We start from the raw sequence: 22,834 nt of genomic DNA, 5'->3' as shown, positions 1-22,834 counted from the left end.
CCCCACTACTTAGTGTGTTAAATGAGGCCCAGGTAAAGATACGTATATTCACAGTGCTTAAGTATTCGTAGTGAAAACATTGGGGCACTGATATAGAGGCTAACAATGAAACTGATAGGCCTACCTAAAACACATCTAAAGACGTAATAAATATATGTATGAACCGTAGTTTCATATTAGACTGCTACACTCCCTGTTCACGCAGGTTAAATCTTAGAAGCTCTCTACGTTTATATTGTTATTCTAACAAAACTCTTGAAAATCAAACAAACGCACGGTCATCGCATCCGCGATCGTGCATATACGTGATGAACGATTAATATAAACCTCGTGTTCTTTTTGACCGCCATTCCTTCAATACGTGCCTAGAACCTTGACGTTGCACACTACTGACTAATTAAATCAGAAGAAATGATAAGAAAATTTCGATAAAACTGAATGAAATAGCGTATACGGTCCATGCGTTCACATTATAGGCCTACTTTCAGTTAGGAATCTCAGGGGTGGCACAGCCCCCCCCCCCCCGACAGGCTACGACCATGAAGGAGGTTGTAACCTTAACCAAATCATCTAAGTGGGTTCAATAATTTAAATGTAATCCAATTTTCATTCACAAAATATTCCTAATTTAATAATTTCTGAGTAGCTCAAATTAACATATATGATGGCCGTGGTATCTTACGCCGTTTACGGTCATCCATGCGATTGTGACAAAATGAAACACCAAATTACGTGTTTTACGATCTACCCTATATATATATATATATATATATATATATATATATATATATATATATATATATATATATATATATATATATATATATATATATATATATATACAGTGGCGTAGGAAGTTACTTTTGAGTGGGGGGGCTGAAGACTGATGGCCGGCCTGGGGGAGGGGTCTAAGGGGAGGGGGTGTCCCCCTCCCCTTTGGATTTTTTTGCATTTCCAGGTGGCCTCAGATGCAATTTGGTGCAATATAGCACACTTCAACACCCACTCCATTTTGTAAACTTAATTTTGTATTTTCACCTGGCCTTAGATGCAATTTGGTGCTCCAAATGAGATTTTTTTCTCATTTGGAAATGAAAAAGGGGTTTTTTGACTTGCGAAGTGGGGGGGCGGAATGATACTTCCGCCCCTCCACATTTTTCACTGGGGGCTGGCGCCCCCCAGCCCCCCCCGGTTCCTACGCCCTTGTATATATATATATATATATATATATATATATATATATATATATATATATATATATATATATATATATATATATATATATATATATATATATATATATATATATATATATATATATATATATATATATATATATATATATATATATATATATATGCTCCAGGGTAAGAAGCGTCATTGAGTGACGTAACATAGACGAGCACTTAACTTGAAATATGTTCGATATTAAATTAAAATCGATATTAAAATCACTTACAATACAGTCGGCCTATATATGCTTCTAAGTGACATCACAATAAGAACAACACAATAACAATTAAATTATAGTATGTGGGACAACTCAAAAAATAAAAAAAAATAAAAAAACGGTTTTCTAGGCGTGTACTGAATGGATTTCTGACATCAATGTTCTAGGTCAAATAAAAATATAATTTTGAAGCATTTGAAATATAATAGATTATAGAATCCTTTCCTCTCCTGCATGCAGGTCAGTGTCACTCCACTTTTTTCCTCTCTTTTCCCCCTTTTCTCTCATTTTTAGTCTACAAGTTCAATCTAGCCTCCTCAAGAACTCATTGAAAAGGATTTTTTTTCGCGTCCGACCAAAACGGTACAGGCCTATAAATTATTCTCCTATTGCACTAGATACCTACCCCCCACCCCCACCCCAGCCCCAAGATTAACTTTAGCTAAGTTTTTATACACAAAATGATAGTAATGCTTTATTAGATACAATGAATACATTTATTTACAGTTTTTGTGGAGCCCTGTTGATTAAGCGTCGATATTTGCAATTTTGATGAGTTGTGATATTAATAATGAAAATGCAATAACTGATTGTGCGCGCATTTTAGTGGTCGTATGGAGCTCGTTGAACTTAACGGTCCAAACGCAAATTAGTTGTTGTAATACATATATGCAAGTCAAAGTAAAACGTATGTCTTACAGAAGGCCCTCTTGCCCTTCTGCAGACTTAGCACAGTCCCCCTACCCCCCTCCGCAACCCCATTAATTGCTTTTGTGCTTGTACAATGTGAATACCAATATCTCAATGGTGCTTTTTCTATTGACAGCAATGACGTAATCTATGCTGCTATAGGCTACTGGTAATGCATGTTAGGTGCCAGTTATTTGTCGCACATAAACGTTTCCTACTTGCTCCATTGACTTTACAAACTAAATTCCGCTAGAGTATAGATAGTTTTCAATATAAAGAGGGACGGTAATGTTCGGCGATCATATAGAAAGAACCGACCCGATTGGCAAGTAATGCGGCAAATTGCAGTGCACAGAAGCACTAATATTGATAACAATAATAATCATAATATTAATAATAATAATTATATTAATAATAATAATAATAATAATAATAATAATAATAATAATAATAATAATAATAATATTAATAATAATAATAATACATATTCAGTTATCAATCTGCGTGACTGTGATGACTTCATTTTGGTGGCGCTGTTTGATGGGCGTGAAGCTTATAGTGACGTGTCAGGTTACCAGACTGGGAAAATCTGTGCTGGCATATCTTGCAAAAATACGGCTTCTCCCCTGTATGGATTCGACGGTGTTTGATCAGTGTGGAACTGTCGTAGAAGGACTTCGGACAGAGCGAACACTGGAATGGTCTCTCTCCCGAGTGAATCCGCATATGGGTTTTAACGGAGGATCGCTGTGGAAAGAAAAATTGAAAGATATTTAGTCTGATATCTATACCCGTAAATATGAAGTAGAGAATCATGAATTATTCAAGAGAGGTTGGAATGGTTGTGCAAACCGAGGATAGTACCCCTCTCTCCTGCCACCCTCCTCCTCCCCTACCACCCCCACCCTCCACTACCACCACATCTAACGCCCCTTCGTCCCATTGCTCAGGCAACGATAAACTACGATCTTTGCTTGCACATGACATAGTATGAGATATTATTTCTTGAAAGCAAGCACGCCGAGTCACATGTTACGCATGGCAAGCAATGGCTTTAAGCTATCGAGAAATATCAATTATCATCCCCAGACTTGTGCAAGACAGATTTGCATATCAATATGTGGTACGTATCTGCTCTTCCGGACATACACTATGTTTTTAAAATTGCAGGTCATCCATGCACACGTTGTTCGATAACCATCTTATATAAACAATTGTGAGAGTGAATGATCTTTTCCACCCTACCCTACCCCATCCAGTCCCACCCTAACCCCTAACCCCTCCCCATACCCTACATTCACTCCACGATTTGATCCTTTACTACTGAATAATTAATTACCTGTGAAAACCGATGCTGGCAGATTGGACATTCGAAAGGCTTTTCTCCTGTATGAATCCGCAAATGAGCTTTCAGATTGGCTGTCTGAGAGAACGATTTCCAGCATATAGTGCATGAAATAACCTTCCGTCGTTTGTTGGCTGCTGTACCGTTTCTACATTTGCTTGTATAATGAAACTCCACGTCCATGTTCTGTCGTTGATCCTACATGATAACGCGGGAAAAGATAATAAAACAAATATGTTATCATCATCATCATGACCATCATCATGATCATCATGATCATGGTCATGATCATGATCATCATGATCATGATCATGATCATCATGATCATGATCATCCTCATCCTCGTCCTCGTCATCGTCATCGTCATCGTCATCGTCATCGTCATCGTCATCGTCATCGTCATCGTCATCGTCATCATCATCATCATCATCATCATCATCATCATCATCATCATCATCATCATCATCATCATCATCATCATCATCATCATCATCATCATCATCATCATCATCATCATCATCATCATCATCATCACCATCACCACCATCACCACCATCCTCATCATCATCACCATCACCATCACCACCATCACCATTATCGGAGCCATCGCATGTTCATGTGCCTAATGACGTTAATGTATGATAATAAATGTGTGCCGAAACAGTAACAAGAAAGTTGAAACACAGGCAATTCAGTACACGTGCATGTGTACACGTCTGTAAGGACTTGTACTCATGTGAAATCCTCACCTTTGATGGGTAGTTCTCTTGAAGAGTGGGTTCACCAAACGACGGGACACCTCTTGTACGTAGCTTCTGTGATTTCATATCCTCATACTCATTCGATATCGTCTGCTTTCTATAAAGCAACAAAAGAGAGTAATGAAAATAAACAACAAACAAACAAAAACAAAACAAATTTGTTAATTTATTTACAAATATGAAAAAGAAATAATAGGACGGACAAGTTGTCTATTGAGAACGCCAGTGGCATAGATGTTGATTTCTGAACACGTGTGACCATAGAGGGAGGGGTGGGGGTGGAGGGGAGGGTGGAGGGGAGAGGGATAGGGAGCCCCGTAGCCAGGAGGCACCAAAGATCTAAGGAGGGCACCCAACAATTTAAAGCGATGCAGACTACTTATGTCCTGTAACTTGTGTTTGTGTTATACCCATGATGGTGGTTCAGATGTGGGAGTGTAGTATAGTAGTCTGAAGGGGTGAGGGAATCTGGCAAACGAACACGGAGAGACGTGGGGGTACCGTGGGGGTACCGTTGGGGCAACGACTTACTGATAGCCGGTAGATGAAAGGCACGCTTGGTCTGTAGATTGGTTATATACAGGGTCAAAGTGGATAGGATAATCGATAGCTTCGTTTAACATTTGTCCTGGCCTCGAAGAATTGGCCACACTCCCAAAGATTGCGAAGTTTGGTATTTTTCTTAATTTCGTTTTGTCCAACGTCGTCCTGTCATTCGTCTGTTAACAAGAAAGACATCAAACGGAAAGTGTAATGTTATGTGAAAAGTTAATTTATCCTATTTTGATCCAACATAAAAAATAAGAAACATACCTGTTACTTCAGATGCCAACAGCAAACATCTTTCGGTATCAAATGACATGTTTATGATATATTTACAAGTTTGGCAAGGGAGTAATGCTCTTGAAATGCCCCTCAGTTGTGATGTGAGGCTCATTTAAACTTCAAAGCACACGTTTTTGGTTGAGTTACTCGAATACATTAAAAAACAATTCATTAAAGATTATTAACTTTTGTAACCTGTAACTGAGGAGCTGACGTCATCATCACTTAAGCCTTAAAGGAGCATTCCAGAAGATTTAGCATATTTTGTAGCTGAATATCTTGGAAACCAGAATAGCAACAGAAACACTCTACTGACACTGAAACTTGTCCATTTTGTTTGAACTTTGACATATCAAGACTATTAATTCTGTCTAAAGTCGTCATCTCTTAAAGTTAGACATGAAAATGAAATACTGACCTACAAATAGGAGAGTCAAAAGAAATATTCACCCAACTATCATCATCTTTAACGTATATATATATGAGAGATTATGTTTGGGGTTTAACCTCCACCCCCTAACCACTTACCCCACTGTTTGTTTATAAACGTGTAAATTTATAAGTCAACATATTGCATGTTTTATTTTTATGCTAACATGTTGTATTGCTTTGTAAAATCCTATGCGAAAAAAAAAAATTGTACATGTCAAATTTTGAGAAAATAATGACAGGAATCAAAAAGTAACTAAAAACACAGAACGTGTTAAAGTTTCCGTGGCGGTCACTTGACAAAGTAAAAAAAAAATGTTAGTTTTACCCGCCCCCCCCCCCTCTCTCCCGAATCTGTACCCATTACCCATCTATACCCATTAGCTTATTCACATCATAACAGGTTACTTGGAACCTCTCTTAAGGATTCTAGTAAAGTAAGCCTACCTCATATTCTGCCGTGACTTTGTTGTACTGGTGATGAAGTGCTACACCAGTGGAGATTTCTGTTTCAACCATTGACTCACCACGGACAAGGTCCTGCATTTTTTGGAAGTCAGCCATATCATACGGCGATACATCGTAATTACCTAACATTTCAGAGGTTAATGGTACACTGTCACCGCCACATTGAGGGGTAGAAACCGCTTCCTGATGCTGCGTATTACTGTTAAGAAAACAAGGTTGAGGACACATAACGAGGTGAATAACATATTTGCTACGAAAAACATATATATATATATATATATATATATATATATATATATATATATATATATATATATATATATATATATATATATATATATCTGTGTATATCTGTGTATATCTGTGTATATCTATCTATCTATAGTCGATGGCCCTCCTTTGTATGCCCATATGTAAGCCATCTATTCAGGAAACAGTTATATAAAAATATACATATATATATACAGGGGACCTATACCTTTAATATATTATCTATCTTTATGTCTGTCATATAATTATTATATATGAAGACAGTATAATTTTTATAACCAACGGTGAAAACTTGGGTTACTTACTGGCCATGGCTTCTCTTCCAGAAAATTTCTGGTTTTAGATCTTTCCCGAAAATTAACGTCATGTCATTTCCATTCTGTTGTGCGCCTATTCCAGAAACCGACTGGTCAATGAAGAAGGTATTTCCTTTAGAGTCTGTCTGGAATGGACCAGGATTCACCAATGGCATCCTATAATCCACTTTGTCAATGGTTTTACCATATTGTGCTGCAAAGATGGGGGCGATGTCTTCCTTATTTCCGGTTCCGGTTATCGGTGCGATATTATCCGATTCATTGTATGACGATGTCGTCATAACCGATTTCTGTGGTCCTTTAGGAAAGACCTGCAGTTCTTCAAGTTGAGGAGTACTGGCCTCAGCTTTCGACTGAAAAGTGGGCTCGCAATATGGTCTCTGGGCAGCAACTGGGCGGAGGTAGGAGGATAAATAGTTCCCCCATGGCTCTGAGTATGTAACTAGTGATGTCATTGTCTTAGGCTGATTAACTCTTTAAAGATAGGATGAGATAACAAAAATGGCATTCATAAGTAAAATTACTTATGACAATGACGTTGATAAGACAGTATTCAATAAAACACTGTCGCTCGAAAAATGTGCCCCCATACACCCACCACGGATCCAACCCTCTTCCGTCGACCCAAAAGGAAGGGCTATCTGGTTACACAGGAAAATCACTGTGGTGAAATGAGAAGATAACCTTTGTTGTTTGTTACACCAGAGAGCTGTTTAACTAAATCTGACCAATAATGCAGAAATACTGCCCTGTCATTTGGAATTGTGAATCGCACACAGAGTTCTACTTCAAAGCAGTTTGTGTTGATTTGCTAATGTTTCTCTACACTATATTAGACGTTACAAATCTAAGCAATGCATTTGTGTCAGCTTGGAAAGTTTGAGCTGAAAAGTGTTCTAACAGATGGTGAATATTAAAAAGCAGAAAGCATGTACCGTATGACTGTGGTGGCTGGGTGGTAGGGCGGGGCGAATTTTTTTTACAAACAGGTTTGCAATTATGCAGGCGCGTAGCCAGGAATTTGCCAAGGGAGGGGCGAAACTGTAGATTCGGCACTGCAAACTATCTAAGCGTAACGCCACCATAGTTGGCGCGAAGCGTACAAGAAAATTTTGGCTGAAAATGCCAATTCCAGATCGCTGGAAATGGCACTTCCCAGGCCTTGTAAGTTGCATCTTAGCATTTTCTCTTTTGAAAATACTAGCGATATCATAAAAACATTTAAAAAATATATAAAAAAATATGCTCAAAGGGGGGGGGGGGGCGGGGGGCGGCTGTCCCCATTCGCCCCCCACCCCCCTTGGCTACGCGCATGCAATTATGTGTAAATAGTCGTTCATGATTGGTTGGAAAAGTTACGTCATCACCTTTTCTTCGCGGTTACTAAAAATAAATCCATTCGTTACAACGAAGATACCCTTCCTTTATATGCGATGTTTATTTAACATGCATATTTCAATAAACTCAATCATGTTTTGACATTTTAAGTCTTCTGATTCAGTGTATGTCTTCCAACTTCCAAGCGAAGGTCATTATTGATGATGACGATACGAGCAACCTGATTGGCTGAAAACTCCGTAATTGCAAATCTGTTTTGTGGGGGAAAATCGCGGGCGGGGGTGGGAGCCTGAAGGCAAAATTTCTAATCATTTCTAATTAACCATTGCTAATTAAAATTTACATGCGAAAAAAAAGTGTAGGTGGGATGTCTTGAAACTTATCTGTAATAATGAAAAAAATACACGTCTCAAAATATTTTCTAGAATTTTCAAATGTTATGTATAAATTTACAAACACATTGAACCAACCTATAAAATATACATAATGTGGAACTAGGCCTTTAAATTTCCCCGGTATTCTGTACGAGGGAGGGGGGGGGGCAATGAAACCTCACTCTATTTTTAATTTCGTTACACATCTTCATCCTTGTAAGAAAAAGACGCAGTTCAGCTAATTTGTTTACACCCATTGTTGCCTAATTTGGACAATTTTACAATGTACGAAACTGTCATATTGCTTCTTCTTAGATTAAAGAAAAGGAATAGAAAGTGTACTTGTTAAACTTCAAAGAAGATAAGGTCGGGGAGGGGGAGGGATAATTAAAAGGCTGCTAGTTTTAAAATATCCGTATAACTTATTCGTTCTTGCAAGTCAATACATAATTTGAACAAAAAAATAGGATATTGCCATTTTTGATCTTTTTTTCCTACAAATTCAAAAATTGGATTCCACCCCTTCTTTACAGGGAGTTTCTGGGTTATTTCAAATGATACTGAGCAGTGATCAATCGATCCAAGGTGTACAAGATACAATATCTTCCGGCTGGAATCCGTTTCCCCTTCCCTCCGCAAGAAATGTGTTTTTATAGGGATCGACATAAATGTTGAAATGGACCCAGCTGGTAGATCACATTACTCGCACAAGGGTGGATCCAGGATTGTAAAAGTGGGGAGGGGGGTTTGTCCTGAGGTCGAGTTCAATTTCGAGGGTATTGGGGGTCTTCCCCCAGAAAAAGCAATTAGACGTGAAATTGTGTATTTGAGGCAATGTTAGGTAATAAATTCGGTCTTTATATAAGATTTACACGCACGGTTGTGATGATAACTATTTTTAAGTTGTTTATGTGGGGTTGTGGAGGGGCTGGGGGGGGGGAGTTACACCCTCAATCCGCGCCTATCGCAATCATACAGGTTGAGTTAAAATCCCATTCAAATATGCTTTGCTCTTACATATTAAAAGAAAAAAATCGGTTAAAAGATGAAGCAGTCATTGTCGGCAAAATTGATAAAAGTACATATTTTTTTCCAATAATTCACAAAATATTGAAGATATAGCAATACTTGAATGAACCGGTATTTGTTTTTTTTTTGGGGGGGGGGTTGAGAGGGGGGTTGGGAGGGGTGTACCAGTAGTACCACTGTTTATTCGACCATAGAAAAAATATGATCCGTATGTGTATTTCCAAAATTATGACCGCATATCGTTAACGCTTGTCTACATATAATTGTGCCAATCAGAACGGAAAAGTTAACTAATTCCTGCCCCACTTGTAAACAGCATTCGACAATATATTATTAAGAGAGTGGAGAAAAACTGACGAAAGTATGATTTACGAAAAGCCATGAGATCAAGAAATATTTCAACAACAGTGAAGAACTGTTCTTTTAGCAGATTGCCATTTTGGCTTCTTTGTTGAGACAAATCTGCGGCACATTTTGATGGACGGAAACAAACCAAAAAACCATAGTGAATGGTTGGCTCTATGGGCTATTAAGTGCATGTTTAACATTGTGCAAGATTATTAAGAATCACGAAAGTGTGAAATGCATTCCATGACGCCCCCCCCCCCCCCCCACGCTTCCACAACCGATATGTTTTAATGTAGAACTTCCCTTAACGCGAATAGAATACTGATCAGTAGGGATGGCGTACCAGGTTACCCCGTTTCGTATAAATAAAAACAAACACACACACACTCAAAATGTGCCTCTATTCACCACTAATAAAATGTGGCCCTTTCGAAACATGATAAAAGTTACACATTTCCCAATTTTAATTTAAAATTTGCCCTTGTGTTATATAAATAAAACAAAATTGCAAACTTAAATAAAGGTATATGAAGTTATACTGAACTTTTCATGTTGCTCTTGTTAGTTTTGGATTTGACCTATATCTATGTTATTCTAGATAGTATAAGTTTATTGTTTTTTTTTATTGTCTTATCTAGTATTTATTTTCATTGTTATTTTCTGTTATTAACTTACGACAGTTTCTTTTACTTGTAAAGCACTTAGAGCTTACTTTTTAGAATAAATGCAAAATAAATGTAAATTTAATCCCCCAAAAAATAAAAAAAAATATTGATTTACTCACGATTGTAACTCGGTTGTAACTATAAGTTTCTTGATAACTTATGCTTCAAGGTGCTCTCCTCTATCGAAGATGATGGAACATCGGCTGTCGATCACAACTGTACGACTTCTCTTGTGAGGTGGTGCTTTTATTCTATGTTCATCCTTGTAATAGTGCAACAGTTTAAGACTAAACAAAACAAATAGTATAAACATATATTAATAGATTCGAATTGTTCTTGCAAGTTTTTAAGCCGTTACTTAAATGTTAGTTACAAATAGCGATCGCTTACGTCATCGGATACATAACATACTGTTTTTTAACTAATGCAACGCTTTAACGATTTGAGCATGCGCATCAAGTGATTCAGTTGCCGAAGACGGAAGTTTAGCCATGTGACGTTACACACTTATAGGATAAATAGCTGTATTAAAATACCAAATATGTTACATATGGTGATCGCTTACGTCATCGGATATTTTACATACTGTTTTTTAACTAATGCAACGCTTTAACGATTTGAGCATGCGCATCAAGTGATTCAGTTGCCGAAGACGGAAGTTTAGTCATGTGACGTTACACACTTCTAGGATAAATAGCTGTATTATAATACCAAATACGAAACCTTGCTGGCTGTTTTATTAGCATCTACACATGCGCAATAACAAAACTAATTCTCGAATAGATTGGAAACCTGATTTGACCTGCGAGTGGGTACTACACAGGTCCCCGAGAAGTTACCTTCATGATACAGGCATGATGAAGGCATGTGGTCAAATAGAGGGTGCGAGAAAATATGGAGGGTAGGGGGTGACTGGGAAGATATAGGATAAAGATGTTAATATAAGTGAAAAGTTAAAATTTCTTTGAATAAAGCCAATGTGAGATGGCTGCTACACTGACTAGTTAAAGGATTAGTATGGTAGCCTAAATGTAAAACATTGATATAATTTACTCTAGTTCATCAGAATAGTAACAGAGCAATAAAAAAAACTCATTTCATAAAGTTTATGGGATACAATTTTTTTCTCTGTTATGCATTGAGAGATCAGTTTCCTATATATGGGTAAGTTTACATATTATTCAACGATTTGTAAATATTACTGGACTCCGTAATATCCTATCCTCCTATCCTAACGTACCGCCCCCCTCTCTCTATCTCTTTCTTTCCCGAAATAAAAAGAAAAAAGAAAACATGAGGTATAGATAAATAATTCTAGACACTGATCATTTCATAAGTTTGTAGGCTATTCAATTATTACAGATTGACGAATCGCCCTTATATATTATTATCGGATATAATAAACATTTTTTTTTTACCTGTTGATTTCGTCTTTTGGCTTTTAGATGGTCAAATGACTGTTGGACTTCCTTTATCCGTGGTCGTCAAAGGTAGAATACCACTCTGTGGCATATATTTATCCTTTCAAGGTTTCGATGACGTCAAGGACACAAAAAGTATTCCGTACCACTCGATAGAGTGTCTATACAGTCACATTTAAACCAATTAATTTCAATTTTTACACTCATGACGATGATGGGGTGAATTAAATTCTTGATTGCTTTGTTCATCCTTAAACGCGATAATCATTTACCTCTCTTCTTTTTTTTTATTTTTTTTATTTCTTTTCTTTTTTCTTTTGTGGTCCATCACTCTGTGGTCCATCTGGGCACGCTTAGCGCATTAGGCAGAGACCGGAACAAAAGGACTTTTTCATGCTGTCGCCAATTAAGCATTATAGCTCTATATATATATATATACTACGTCGAAGATAATCCGTGACCTTACGTCAGTTGGATAACAGACATTGATATAATCACATAAGCATGCTACCTCCCGGTTAATTCGTTGACTATTTGGACCCCGTTTGGGTGACGCCTGAATGCTCCTTTAAACACTAACACACGCGTTGTACGTGCAAACGAGTTGATAATATGGCCAACGAACAAACATAGTTCCATCGACTGAAAACGGAGGAAGTGTAAAAACAAAGCCCCTCCCCCCGACACAAGAACTTTATTATTTCGTAAAAAGTGAAAATGTTTACAATATCGTACAGATTTATCAAGGACAATTGCTGGTGTTGAAAGTTATCCACAGGTGTTATGTTGTTTGCATGAAGAAAGAACATGTTTTGGTTGAGTTATTAAACTTTATGAAACAATGAAATTACATATTAACAATTAGTCATGCAATGAGAAGCTGACGTCATCATCAAGATTAGTCTTAAAGGAGCATTCCTAAGATTTAACATTTTTAAAAGGTGATATTAACTTAAATAAAAAACAGGAGTAGGTGTACTACATTAATATCAATCAAAGTCTTCATTTCTTGTTCTTTGGCTATAACAAAGCAAGACTAAAGTTCTCCATTAAAGTAATTTTTGTTTTGTTTTAGAGAAGCTCATAATTTCGACCAACTTAAAGATGGAAGAAACAAGGAACAAAAGCAAAGATATTTATGAAATCATATAGATTTGTATTTTCTCCCACTAGCACAGCGTTGTAACGAGGTAACAGTAAATTTGTTAAAGAACTTTGGGGATGCATGAATCGGCGTTACTAAGTCGGTGGGGGCCGCCCTGGTTCCAGGGCTCGGTCCGTTGACCAGTGTATAGTATGCGATGATACGGCTATTATTGATGTTAAAAGTGCAGTCAGTACACGAAACCGGCCCCCATATGTACTCTGTAAGACCTATTACTTATTCATCTATACATATTTTTGTCTTCAACCATGTTAATACAGTTCTTTCCCGATGACCCACTCGTTTAAACATATTCCATGTTCTCGACAGAGAAAGCCCGAAGGTGGCAAGTTCAAGTATCTGGAAGTACCAAATACCAACCATTGCTCCCCAAAGCCCAAACTATGGTTGGACTTTCCGTGAAAGTGGTCCCTCTTCCTTCGGGAGACCCTTCCGTTGCTGCACATTGGCCCTGTGGCTCGTTGCTATACGCTTCTAGATACATGCCACCCCCCCCCCCCCCCCCGCTCCATTACTCTTTCCGAAGCCCACCCTTAAGTAGACAAACTGAAGATTATTTCCTCTCTCGTTATCCACATTTTCTTTCATCGCAATCAGCTATACCTATCGCTGTGAACAAACAGATTATGAAAGTCTCTTCCTTTGCCGTAAACTTCCATGATGTTATCTTATGCTCCTTTAAATTTATTTCAGAAAATAAATCCCTTTCGTAACCAACAAGAGAAGAAGACAGAGGAGGAGACAGAAAGAAAGCAAAACACAAAAACAAACGCAATGTTAGAAAACAAAACGAACACTTTCATAAAGGAAACCAAAGTCATTATTTCGCTGTTTAAACTACCGATCGTATTAATATTCTGAGTGAGGTTTTGGGCACGCGAACCATTTCAGCATGCAGTCCGTAATTAGTACTTTGGATGAGTATATGGGGATAAATCCGCTTACACGGATTTAAAGCATTACCTCTGCGGGGTTCCTTCTTTCGTTATCATCCATTGTTGCTCCAACATTTTGGGTCTCGATGTCCATAAAAAGACGGAAGAAAAAACAAACCCAAAAAAAACCCCTTTTTTTTCAACGTCTTCTTACGTATATGTAGCCGAGAAGTGTCCAAAAAGAAACCATATAATGTATTTATCACGGAAAATGTTTTAATTGCTACATTACAAAAGCTGCCCCAATTAAACGGGATGAATAGCAAACATGAAACAACGGGAAGGGGGAAGGTTATTTTTATTTAACAATAATTACCCACACACGCAAGCATCGACGTCGTTTGCGAAAGGCTTCTTAATTAACGAAACCAACTTTCGTTAACTAGTTGATCTTCTTTTTTTTTTTATTTGGTATTTTTACAACTTCAAAGCTGATCAAAACCGTTGAAATATAAACTTTTAAATGACAAACCGTACAAGAAAGTACCGTTTTCGGAATCCTTTAAATTTTTGGAGTTGATTTTTTTTTATCGGACGGTGACGTAAAATCTCTCGCTCATCGTCTAGAATATTCTTTTTTTTCTTATAAAATGCTTGTTTTGTTTGTTACGAAAGCCTTACAAAACCGGAGTCGTTCTTTTATTTCATGGGGTCACTTAAATGTCACTGATTTTGACCTTTTAACGTCCATCGATGGACTGACTGTTTGGGACAATCTGCCCGTGACCGAGGACCTATAGGGGCCCCAATAGCATCCACATAGCGGTGTAAATCAAATGCAATATTGAGTACACTTGCATTATAAATGTTTTTGTTTCAGTCCTGTGGGCCTGTGAGCATGTAAAACGTATTCGAAAGAAGAGCTTTAACTTTCACCACCTGGAGTGGGTGGGTGAGGCAAGTTGTCTTGCTTGCTATGGCGCTGCTGGAGGAGGGGTACAAAGAACGTCTCGTTTTGTCCCGGGTGGCCCGTATTACCACCGGTCCTTCTCCGTTTCATACGTTGGTACGTCTGGTAGTTTTTAGGTGCTTTTATGGACTCTTGAAATATCTTTCGAGTCGATTTTCAGATTACAACTTGGACACGTATATTGTCCTCCTCCTCCTCCACCGCCTGACTCTGACTTGACTAAGCATAGTCTACAGCAGACGTGTAGACATGGAAGCTGGTACAGATGCTTTTGGGAGCCATCTTCAATGTCAACAGAACAGTTTGCACAGATGTAGCTTTCTGTGTACAACAATAGGGGGAAGAGAAGCACCGTGTTTGCAGGATATATACTACAAAAAGCGTCAAATTTTCACTAAGCAAAGAACGCTTATTTTCTCATCTTATATTCTTAGTTGCCATGTTTAGAAGTTCAAACGTGGCATGACTAGTTTTTTCAAGGAGGAAGAGGAGGAGGGACGGAGGAGGGGCGAGTGGGGCAGGGAGGAGAGAGGTAGGGGATCCAATCTGCGTAGAAGACCCTCTCCATCGAAGCTATTTGTGTATGCTATAATTCATGCAATATGTTTATGTCATCCATACGCTTAGTACCACCATGATAAACAACACCACTCATCCCCACTTTGACAATCTATAACGGACGGATCCAGTAGGGTTTGTACACACACCCTTCAACCAACCAAAAATTGAAAGTATTTATCAGCACAGCCTTGCGCTAAGACTAAATCATAGACCTAACTTAAAGTCTAAACTATATATTGTAATGTTCTATACACTCTATGACTATATATTGTAATGTTCTATACACTCTATGACTATATATTGTAATGTCATATAAACTCTATCCAGGGAGCTGCTACTCTAACTCTATCACTATATAGTTTAATGTTCTATACATTCTATAACTATAAAGTGTAACATCATATACATATATAACTATATATTGTAATGTCATATATACCCTATGACTATATAGTGTACTGTTCTATACACTCTTTGACTATATATTATACTGTTCTATACATTCTATGTTATATAGGGTACTATTCTATACACACTATGCTATATAGCCTACTGTTCTATACACTATATGACTATATAGTGTAATAGTTTATGACTATATTGCGGCAATAAGCTGGTAATTAGGGAGACACAGTAGTTAACTTAACTCTGTTATGAAAACACATATCTTCATCTTCAAGTACAGTACTTAAAAGTAAAGAACTTTTCTAGTCTAGACAGAATTACTTCTTTGACTATTTAGCAAGCTCTGTATAACGCATTTATTAACTGTCGTAAGTCTGAAAAATAACCCAACTCACAGCTATATGAAATGCTATGACGAGAAATCCAGTTCTTCGAATATATTTACCAAATTCTGATGTCTTTTGTTGCTTGCTTTCCCCATGGGAGTGCACCTCTTGGAACGATGGCAGCTTGGTCAGAGTTGCCTCCAATGCACTAGTCAAACTGTCCCTCACGACATCTTCATGTTTCTTCTCTGGAACAGAAACAACCCGAACTTTGTGAAAGGTGCATGTTTGATACAGTATAGATAAACGCCTCTCAAACCAGTTGATATTTGACTGTAGTAGTTTATAGCTATTTTTGTTATGCTAACTGAAATTCTTATCATCAGACTCGATATAACTTTCCTCAAAATCTTGACAAAAGTTGTGAGAAATATTGACAAATATACCAACAGAAACATTCGAATGAATGAAACCTTGTAAACAAATAACGTGATTGGACGGTAAGGCTAGATGATCATCATACACAGAATCTTGATCAAAAAGTTAACCAGAAATGATTTGATATGGCCAAAGAATGGATAAGTTTTTGGCATCAGCCATAATGTTCCCAGATTTGTAAACTTCGAAAAGAAGCAATTCCAGTGAGTCACGAAGATGTCAGGTTCGATCGCACTTAGGTCTTTGTATTGAAGATAGCACCCCGAAATCGTTCATAGAAAGTTTCGAAATATGTTTCTGTAATTGATTCACAATGCCAAAATTATTGAGGCCTGGGTCAATGTGACAACTGTAAAGGAACCTATCCAAACAATCCGCAATGTATTTACAAGCTTTCCTTTCTAACCTTTCTTCGTACGGATCAAATTTCTACAGGGCGTCTTTCTACTTTCAAGTATAGGCTGTAGGCTACTACCGTGTGATGCTGTATGTCAAGGCGATATGCCTTGGCTGATGCACATTCGGATTGAAGATCGATCGCCCAAACTTTCCAAACTTAACCAGTCGGTCTTCGCTTAACAAAATCCTTACGTGGCAACTGTAAGAGACCTCCCCAAACAATCCGATTTATTTTTCTCGCAAGCTTCACCTGAAACTATTATTTGTACAGAGGTTTTGGCTGCAGAGACTCTTTACACTTTCTACTAGTCTAATAGGGTAAGTGAAGTTACACTTCATCGATCCCTCAACTATTTTGGCTTGGCTAAGCACCCTTTAGCAATGTTATCTGCTCTCTTAAAAATGTTGCATACTAACGGGGTAAGGGTTATCCATCAACAAAATGGTAATTTAGCTCTTCAAACATTCCTACCGATATGCTAACGAAGAAAGAATTTCGACACTAACGTTATGCCTATTTCTATCACCGTATGTGAAATAGGCTACAAATACAGTACATGAATACATTCATTGAAGGGTACTTTCGTCCAATCACAAAAGGAATTACACATCACATGCTCTGTATCAACCAATTATAAACAGGTATAACTACATAGTATCGTGTGCAAAATAAGTGCTAGCAACGAAAGACCGCACGTGTGCAAGACGGTGTCTGTTTTCTTGTATAGCTGTTTTTTTTTTTGCATTAAAAGCAGCCAAAAAACATCAATTCTGCAAACTAAAATAAGTAACTTGTTCTTTCCCTCATCAAAGCTGTCGAAAGTGTGGAAGAAAAGGATAAGAAAAGGATAAAGGCAGTGGCATTTGAAGCAATGAGGCTGAGCAATGGGGAGGTTCCGGGTATGATACCCGGCAGGGTCATAGTAAGGCGGTATTTCATCCAAGAGCAATCTATGGTTTTCCCATGTGACTTTCTAACTTGAAAAGATTCCAAATGTAAGTTAAAATGTTGAATTGGACGTGTAAGTTGAAAACCATAAACCCTTGCGGGTTTCTCCCACATTTGTGGTCGCCTAAGCATTGTAAAAGTGACTGCCGAATATTTATTTATTATATATTTATATCCCAGTGGCACTATGACGTCACAGATTAACAAAATGACAGATGCCAGCTAGACGTGGCTTTAAGCTTGGATATCTCCCAAATGGAACAAGATTCTTCTTAGTTGATAGAGGGAGCTGTTCTTTTATAAGTGTAAAGATGATGATGCTTAGGTGTGGGTCCCCTTTAATAATGGAAAAAAGCCAACTCTCCGGCATGGAAAAAACTATAGCCGACTGTATATGTAGCCGTAAAATGAATATTATAATTACTACTATCAAAGGGGTTTAGCCAGGAGGTAAAATGCAGGGTGGAAAGTGCTGCAGGGTGAAATTTACAACCTGGATGCTGAGTGTGGCAGAAACCAAAAGGCTTTGAGGGAGGCAGGGGAGTTGTTGCACACTGAATGTATAATTGTGAGTAAGAAATTAGCGCCAAAGCAAAGTGAAAAGGTGGTAACTCGTGGCTATCACACAATCAGTGGCAAAGTTGTAGATGATGGGGGAGGGGAAGGAGGAGGGGGAAGGGGAGGGGGAAGGGGAAGGGGGAAGGGAGTTGGTTGGGGTTCAGCAGACAGTCCCCCTAATCTGTTTGTATATCATCAAGCCATTTTCTGTTTTGGATGCAATTTGTGATACTGTAATTCTACCCATCATATCACTCACAAATTACTGTACATGCAAAATCACTTGTTCAAAAAAAAATGGGTCTACAGTTCTAACTAAATTTACATCAATTATTGAACATCATATGTGGACATTGATACTTGAAGTTCATTGGCTCATTATCAAACCTCAAGCTGTGTGGTGAATAAAAAGAAGGAAATGTGAATTTCTCTGTTTCCATGGGTTTTCAGAGAATGACATGGCAGGAGTGCTCATTCTATACCTCTGCTCCTGGTTGATTTCAAACGATTGAAAAAGGTATTTCCCAGAGATTTTGACAATATTCCCAAAATACTGAAGTCGGTGAATTCTAATCTCATTTACACACACAAAATTTGATGTGCTGTTACAAAGTTTGAAATTGCTAACATTTGAACTTGTTAGCAATTGTAATCTGATGGAAAGAGGAAAAAAAAGAGGAACTTTTGATTTGAATTTTTGTCTAACCTTCTGCTTTTCTCTTCACAGTTGTTCTATGTGACATCGTGGATGAAGCTTCAGATATCCGACTTCGAACAGCGGACCCATCCTTACTATTTTTAAAAGATCCTTTTGCTTGTGAAGTCGCCACTTTCTCGGGTAGGTTGACAGACTTTGTCGGTTTCAGACCTTTTCCCCTACTGGAAGCTTCACCACCTGGATTCTGTACTAAATGCGATTCATTTGGCATTCTCTGACCTCTGACCTCCGCCTTGGGGCCGGCCATTCCTCCATCGTGTGACGCACTGACAGTCGTTCTTGCAAGGTGATGATACTCTTTGCCAGCTGCCAGGAGGTACTTATCGACTCGGGATTTGAGTAACAGGTTAGGTATGGGTTTTGAGGTCTTGCTGAAAGTGATCCCCGTAAATGGATCACATGGAGGGCGCCCCCACTCGGCCTCTGCCGCCGTGTGCTTGTCCAAAGTAGTTTGATCCACGGTGTGACCTGAAGGCAGAATGACTGGCAGTGACATGAGGTTAAGGGTTAAAGGATCTCGAAATTCTTCAGGAATTACTGGCTCGTCTGGAGAGGATGAGTCAGGTGTCTTTGGTTCTGATATCTCCGAGGAATTTTCACTGACGCTGTTTGGTTCGTCATCTTTCTGTTTAAACATTGTGTGGACTTTGTCCAAGAAGGCATTCACCTCCGTAGGCGAACAAACGTATGAAGGTTGACCTTGTATTTCGAGTCTCCTCAAGCAGGGAATAGAGCCCCCATGTGTCCGTGTAATTTTGACCTTGATATGAGTGATCTGAATGAGAAATTGCGAGTACCGGTGTCTGAGAGATAGAGATAATCGTTTGCTAGTTGCACAAGTCCAATGACTCTGACTGTGGTCGTGGTGTCTAAAGTCTAGTCGCTGCCTATATCTACTATTAACAAAATGATAAAGACCGTATTTATGAGAATTATTCCATGGTGACTTTCCGATAGATTGAAAATCACACTCCTCAGTTAGCTCACCTCCTTTGGAGGAGGCGGTCAAAATTTCAAACCCGCACGAAACTTGATTTCCAATAGACGGATCCAAAAAGATTTCTTTGATTTCAATTTTGAAGGGAAATGAGAAGACAATGTCAATCGGAGGTTTGATGAATCTTTCAGCCATAAAGCCATCTCCAATCTGTTGCATATCCTTCTCAAGCAAATTACTCAGTTCATAGCCTTCTGTGGAGACCGTGGAAGAGGACAAGATGACCCCAAAAATGGGGTTGCACAAGTTGATAGCCATAGTCAATGACAATAGTTTCTACCATTATCTCGATTCTGAAAATGAAACAAAAATGAAATAGCACCATAATTGGACTGGGCAATTAAAAGCTACATATATCTAAGCCCATTTTTTTTTGCTCTTCTCTCTTTTTTTTTTATTGTTTAACAAGATTGTGAAAAAATGTTAGATGTTCTGAAAAAAAAATGTAAAAAAAATGTTTAAAAGGTCATTGGAAGTATTGAAGCTTTGTAACCTTTCTAGCATATCTACTGTAGCACATTTATCAGAACATGTCAATAATCTCTTTGAACTTTAATTGGTACAAAAATTAAAACCTAGAAAGTCCATTGTGAAAACTTCTTGGCGTAAGATATGTTCCTGATGAAGCACTTTAGCATATAATATAAGCATACTTGACAATACAATATTAAGCTAAAAGCCCTCTCTCATAATATGGCAGTACTGTAAGTTCTATGGTCAATTGTTTATCACATTACATCCAATGAATCTTGTCATGCTGTGAAAATGGATAAACACTTATGAATTCGCTGTCCGCCAATGGTGCATTCTGAGGATACATGTGGGTCAGACAAGGCACTATCCAATGTCAAATATGGGCACTGATCATATTTTCAAAGCTTCTTCATTTACTTGCAGTGTATATCAACTTTATTGTATACAGTAGAGCTTATCTTTGTAAGCCTTCCCAACAACACAGCAAGTCTCTAAGTACTACTGTATACTATGCTACTGACATAGTCCTTTAGAAGACAAAATTTACAGTAGTCCATTTTGTACAAGTTTGTCCAACAAGGGATTCACTATCTCCACAGTCACATTTTTAAAACTAAAACCAGTGGCGGAGCGTCCATACAGTCAGGACGGACTCAAATGGACTGCTGGCGCCCTTTTCAGCTCTTTACCAATTTTTATTTATTCGCAATTATTGATTTTTTATTGCGCTCTCATCTACATATTGACATTTGTCACATTTTGTTGGTGTAATTTGGTGATGCGCCTATTTATTCTTCGTTTATCTGCGAATTAGCCAGGCCTGGAAAGGGTCATTTCCGGCGATCTAGGGAGTATCTTTACTCAAAAAATTTCTGTATGCTACACGCCAACCTGTGGTGGCGCTCCGCTTAGATAGTGTCGAAAGCGCCCCTACAGACCATTCTCGCCCCTCTTGACCAATATACCCCTAGCTCCGCCACTGACTAAAACAACATGAAACTTTCATCAAGTTTTCCTATTGGCATCAAAAACACTTTGTATATTGTCTAAACTATTTCATAACTACCAGCACTTGGTAGTTATATGATGAAGCAGTATGACAGCAGCATAGCAAATTACGGTAGCAACGGTCGAGTTGAGAGCCGGCTCATTTATGCTAGTCTTCGTTTTCCTTAAATAAACAATGGAAAGTTTGTGAGTAACGATTATACCCACAATGGAATAACCTTTCCTGAATACATTCTCAGTTTATGCCAGGGGTATAAAATTGACAACTTCCCCTGAAATTGATGGGCATCCTACAGTTCTTGTACAACATCTGAAACATTTTAGGCCTAACATTAGATCTACAGTAGTGTAAGTACGCTAGCCCAATAACTATATACAACTGACACTGGACATTAAATACTGTATTTTGTGTTCAGGGTTTCTGTTACAACTGTCACAGGCATTGCTAAACAGTATTTTGCTCGTTGAAAAATAAATTTGAATTGAATTGAACAATAATACTGTACTGTAGCCTTGTGTCGTGGAACTGGTACGCCGTCAATTTCGAATATATACAGTCAGGATAGAAATTGTAATTTTAGAATTAGTATATCATGAACAAGTTATACCTCCAAAACTAAGTAAATCACACTGTAGGATGTCATTACTGATGTTAACTTCCATGATATCTGGGTAGAAACATGATGTTTTTAACATAATTTTACGAACAGAACTTGTAACTTGTAGTTACGAAAATCTTGGGAATGGATGTATGCAAGTATATCACGACATATAACGCACTAGTGACCGCGGCAGTCTGGGAGAAGGCCAAAACAAAACAAAAATAAAAATATGGGGCGTGCAGGGGGGCCAAAAACCTGATTTGCAGTTTTTCAAAAACTGACCCAAAATCGATCCAAAAATTGATTTCGCCCAAATGACGTAACAGGGAGTAATCGCAACTCCCATGTCCATATCTGCTTCCGTTCGGGAGATACGTGATCCCAAAGGACCCGGTAGAAATACGTGTTCTTTATAAGTGCACAATTTGGAAAACCCCCTCTTTTCAGCCTACTCTCTTGTCCTCTCTGAAACACCCATCGACATTAAAATTAGACGTGGAGTAGAAGACACCCACCCTTGTCTTCGTTATACACCAATTTCGTTTAATTATCTGACCGGGTTTATTTTTGTCATAAATCATCAGGTTTTTGGCCCCCCTGCACGCCCCCACACAACACTTTATTCCTAAATAAATTTCAGATTCGTATTCAGCGTGTCG

At 38.1% G+C, this 22,834-nt stretch overlaps 2 protein-coding genes across 2 annotated transcripts; both read right to left on the bottom strand.

Annotated features, from left to right (window-relative positions):
* Nucleotides 1-1,306: 1,306 nt before the first annotated feature.
* LOC139967464 (uncharacterized) lies at nt 1,307-12,121 on the bottom strand. Its single transcript, XM_071971314.1, has 7 exons — nt 10,429-12,121; nt 6,544-7,029; nt 5,948-6,167; nt 4,778-4,965; nt 4,235-4,343; nt 3,480-3,683; nt 1,307-2,887 (listed from the first exon to the last, which is right to left on the bottom strand). The coding sequence occupies exons 2-7, from the start codon at nt 7,008-7,010 to the stop codon at nt 2,660-2,662; spliced, it is 1,416 nt and encodes a 471-aa protein (XP_071827415.1). The 5' UTR covers nt 7,011-7,029; nt 10,429-12,121; the 3' UTR covers nt 1,307-2,659.
* Nucleotides 12,122-12,269: 148 nt separating this feature from the next.
* On the bottom strand, nt 12,270-22,339 carry LOC139967463 (RING finger protein 37-like). The gene is made up of 4 exons (XM_071971313.1): nt 22,182-22,339; nt 19,083-20,384; nt 16,152-16,280; nt 12,270-15,061 (listed from the first exon to the last, which is right to left on the bottom strand). Exons 2-4 carry the CDS (start codon nt 20,347-20,349, stop codon nt 14,853-14,855), a joined length of 1,605 nt encoding a protein of 534 aa, XP_071827414.1. The 5' UTR covers nt 20,350-20,384; nt 22,182-22,339; the 3' UTR covers nt 12,270-14,852.
* Between the last annotated feature and the right edge of the window lie 495 nt (nt 22,340-22,834).

Source organism: Apostichopus japonicus, chromosome 5, assembly GCF_037975245.1.
Source record: "Apostichopus japonicus isolate 1M-3 chromosome 5, ASM3797524v1, whole genome shotgun sequence".
Taxonomy (NCBI): Eukaryota; Metazoa; Echinodermata; class Holothuroidea; order Aspidochirotida; family Stichopodidae; genus Apostichopus; species Apostichopus japonicus.
The sequence above is the reverse complement of the archived record's forward strand: the minus strand, read 5'-3'. Positions and strand labels throughout refer to the sequence as shown.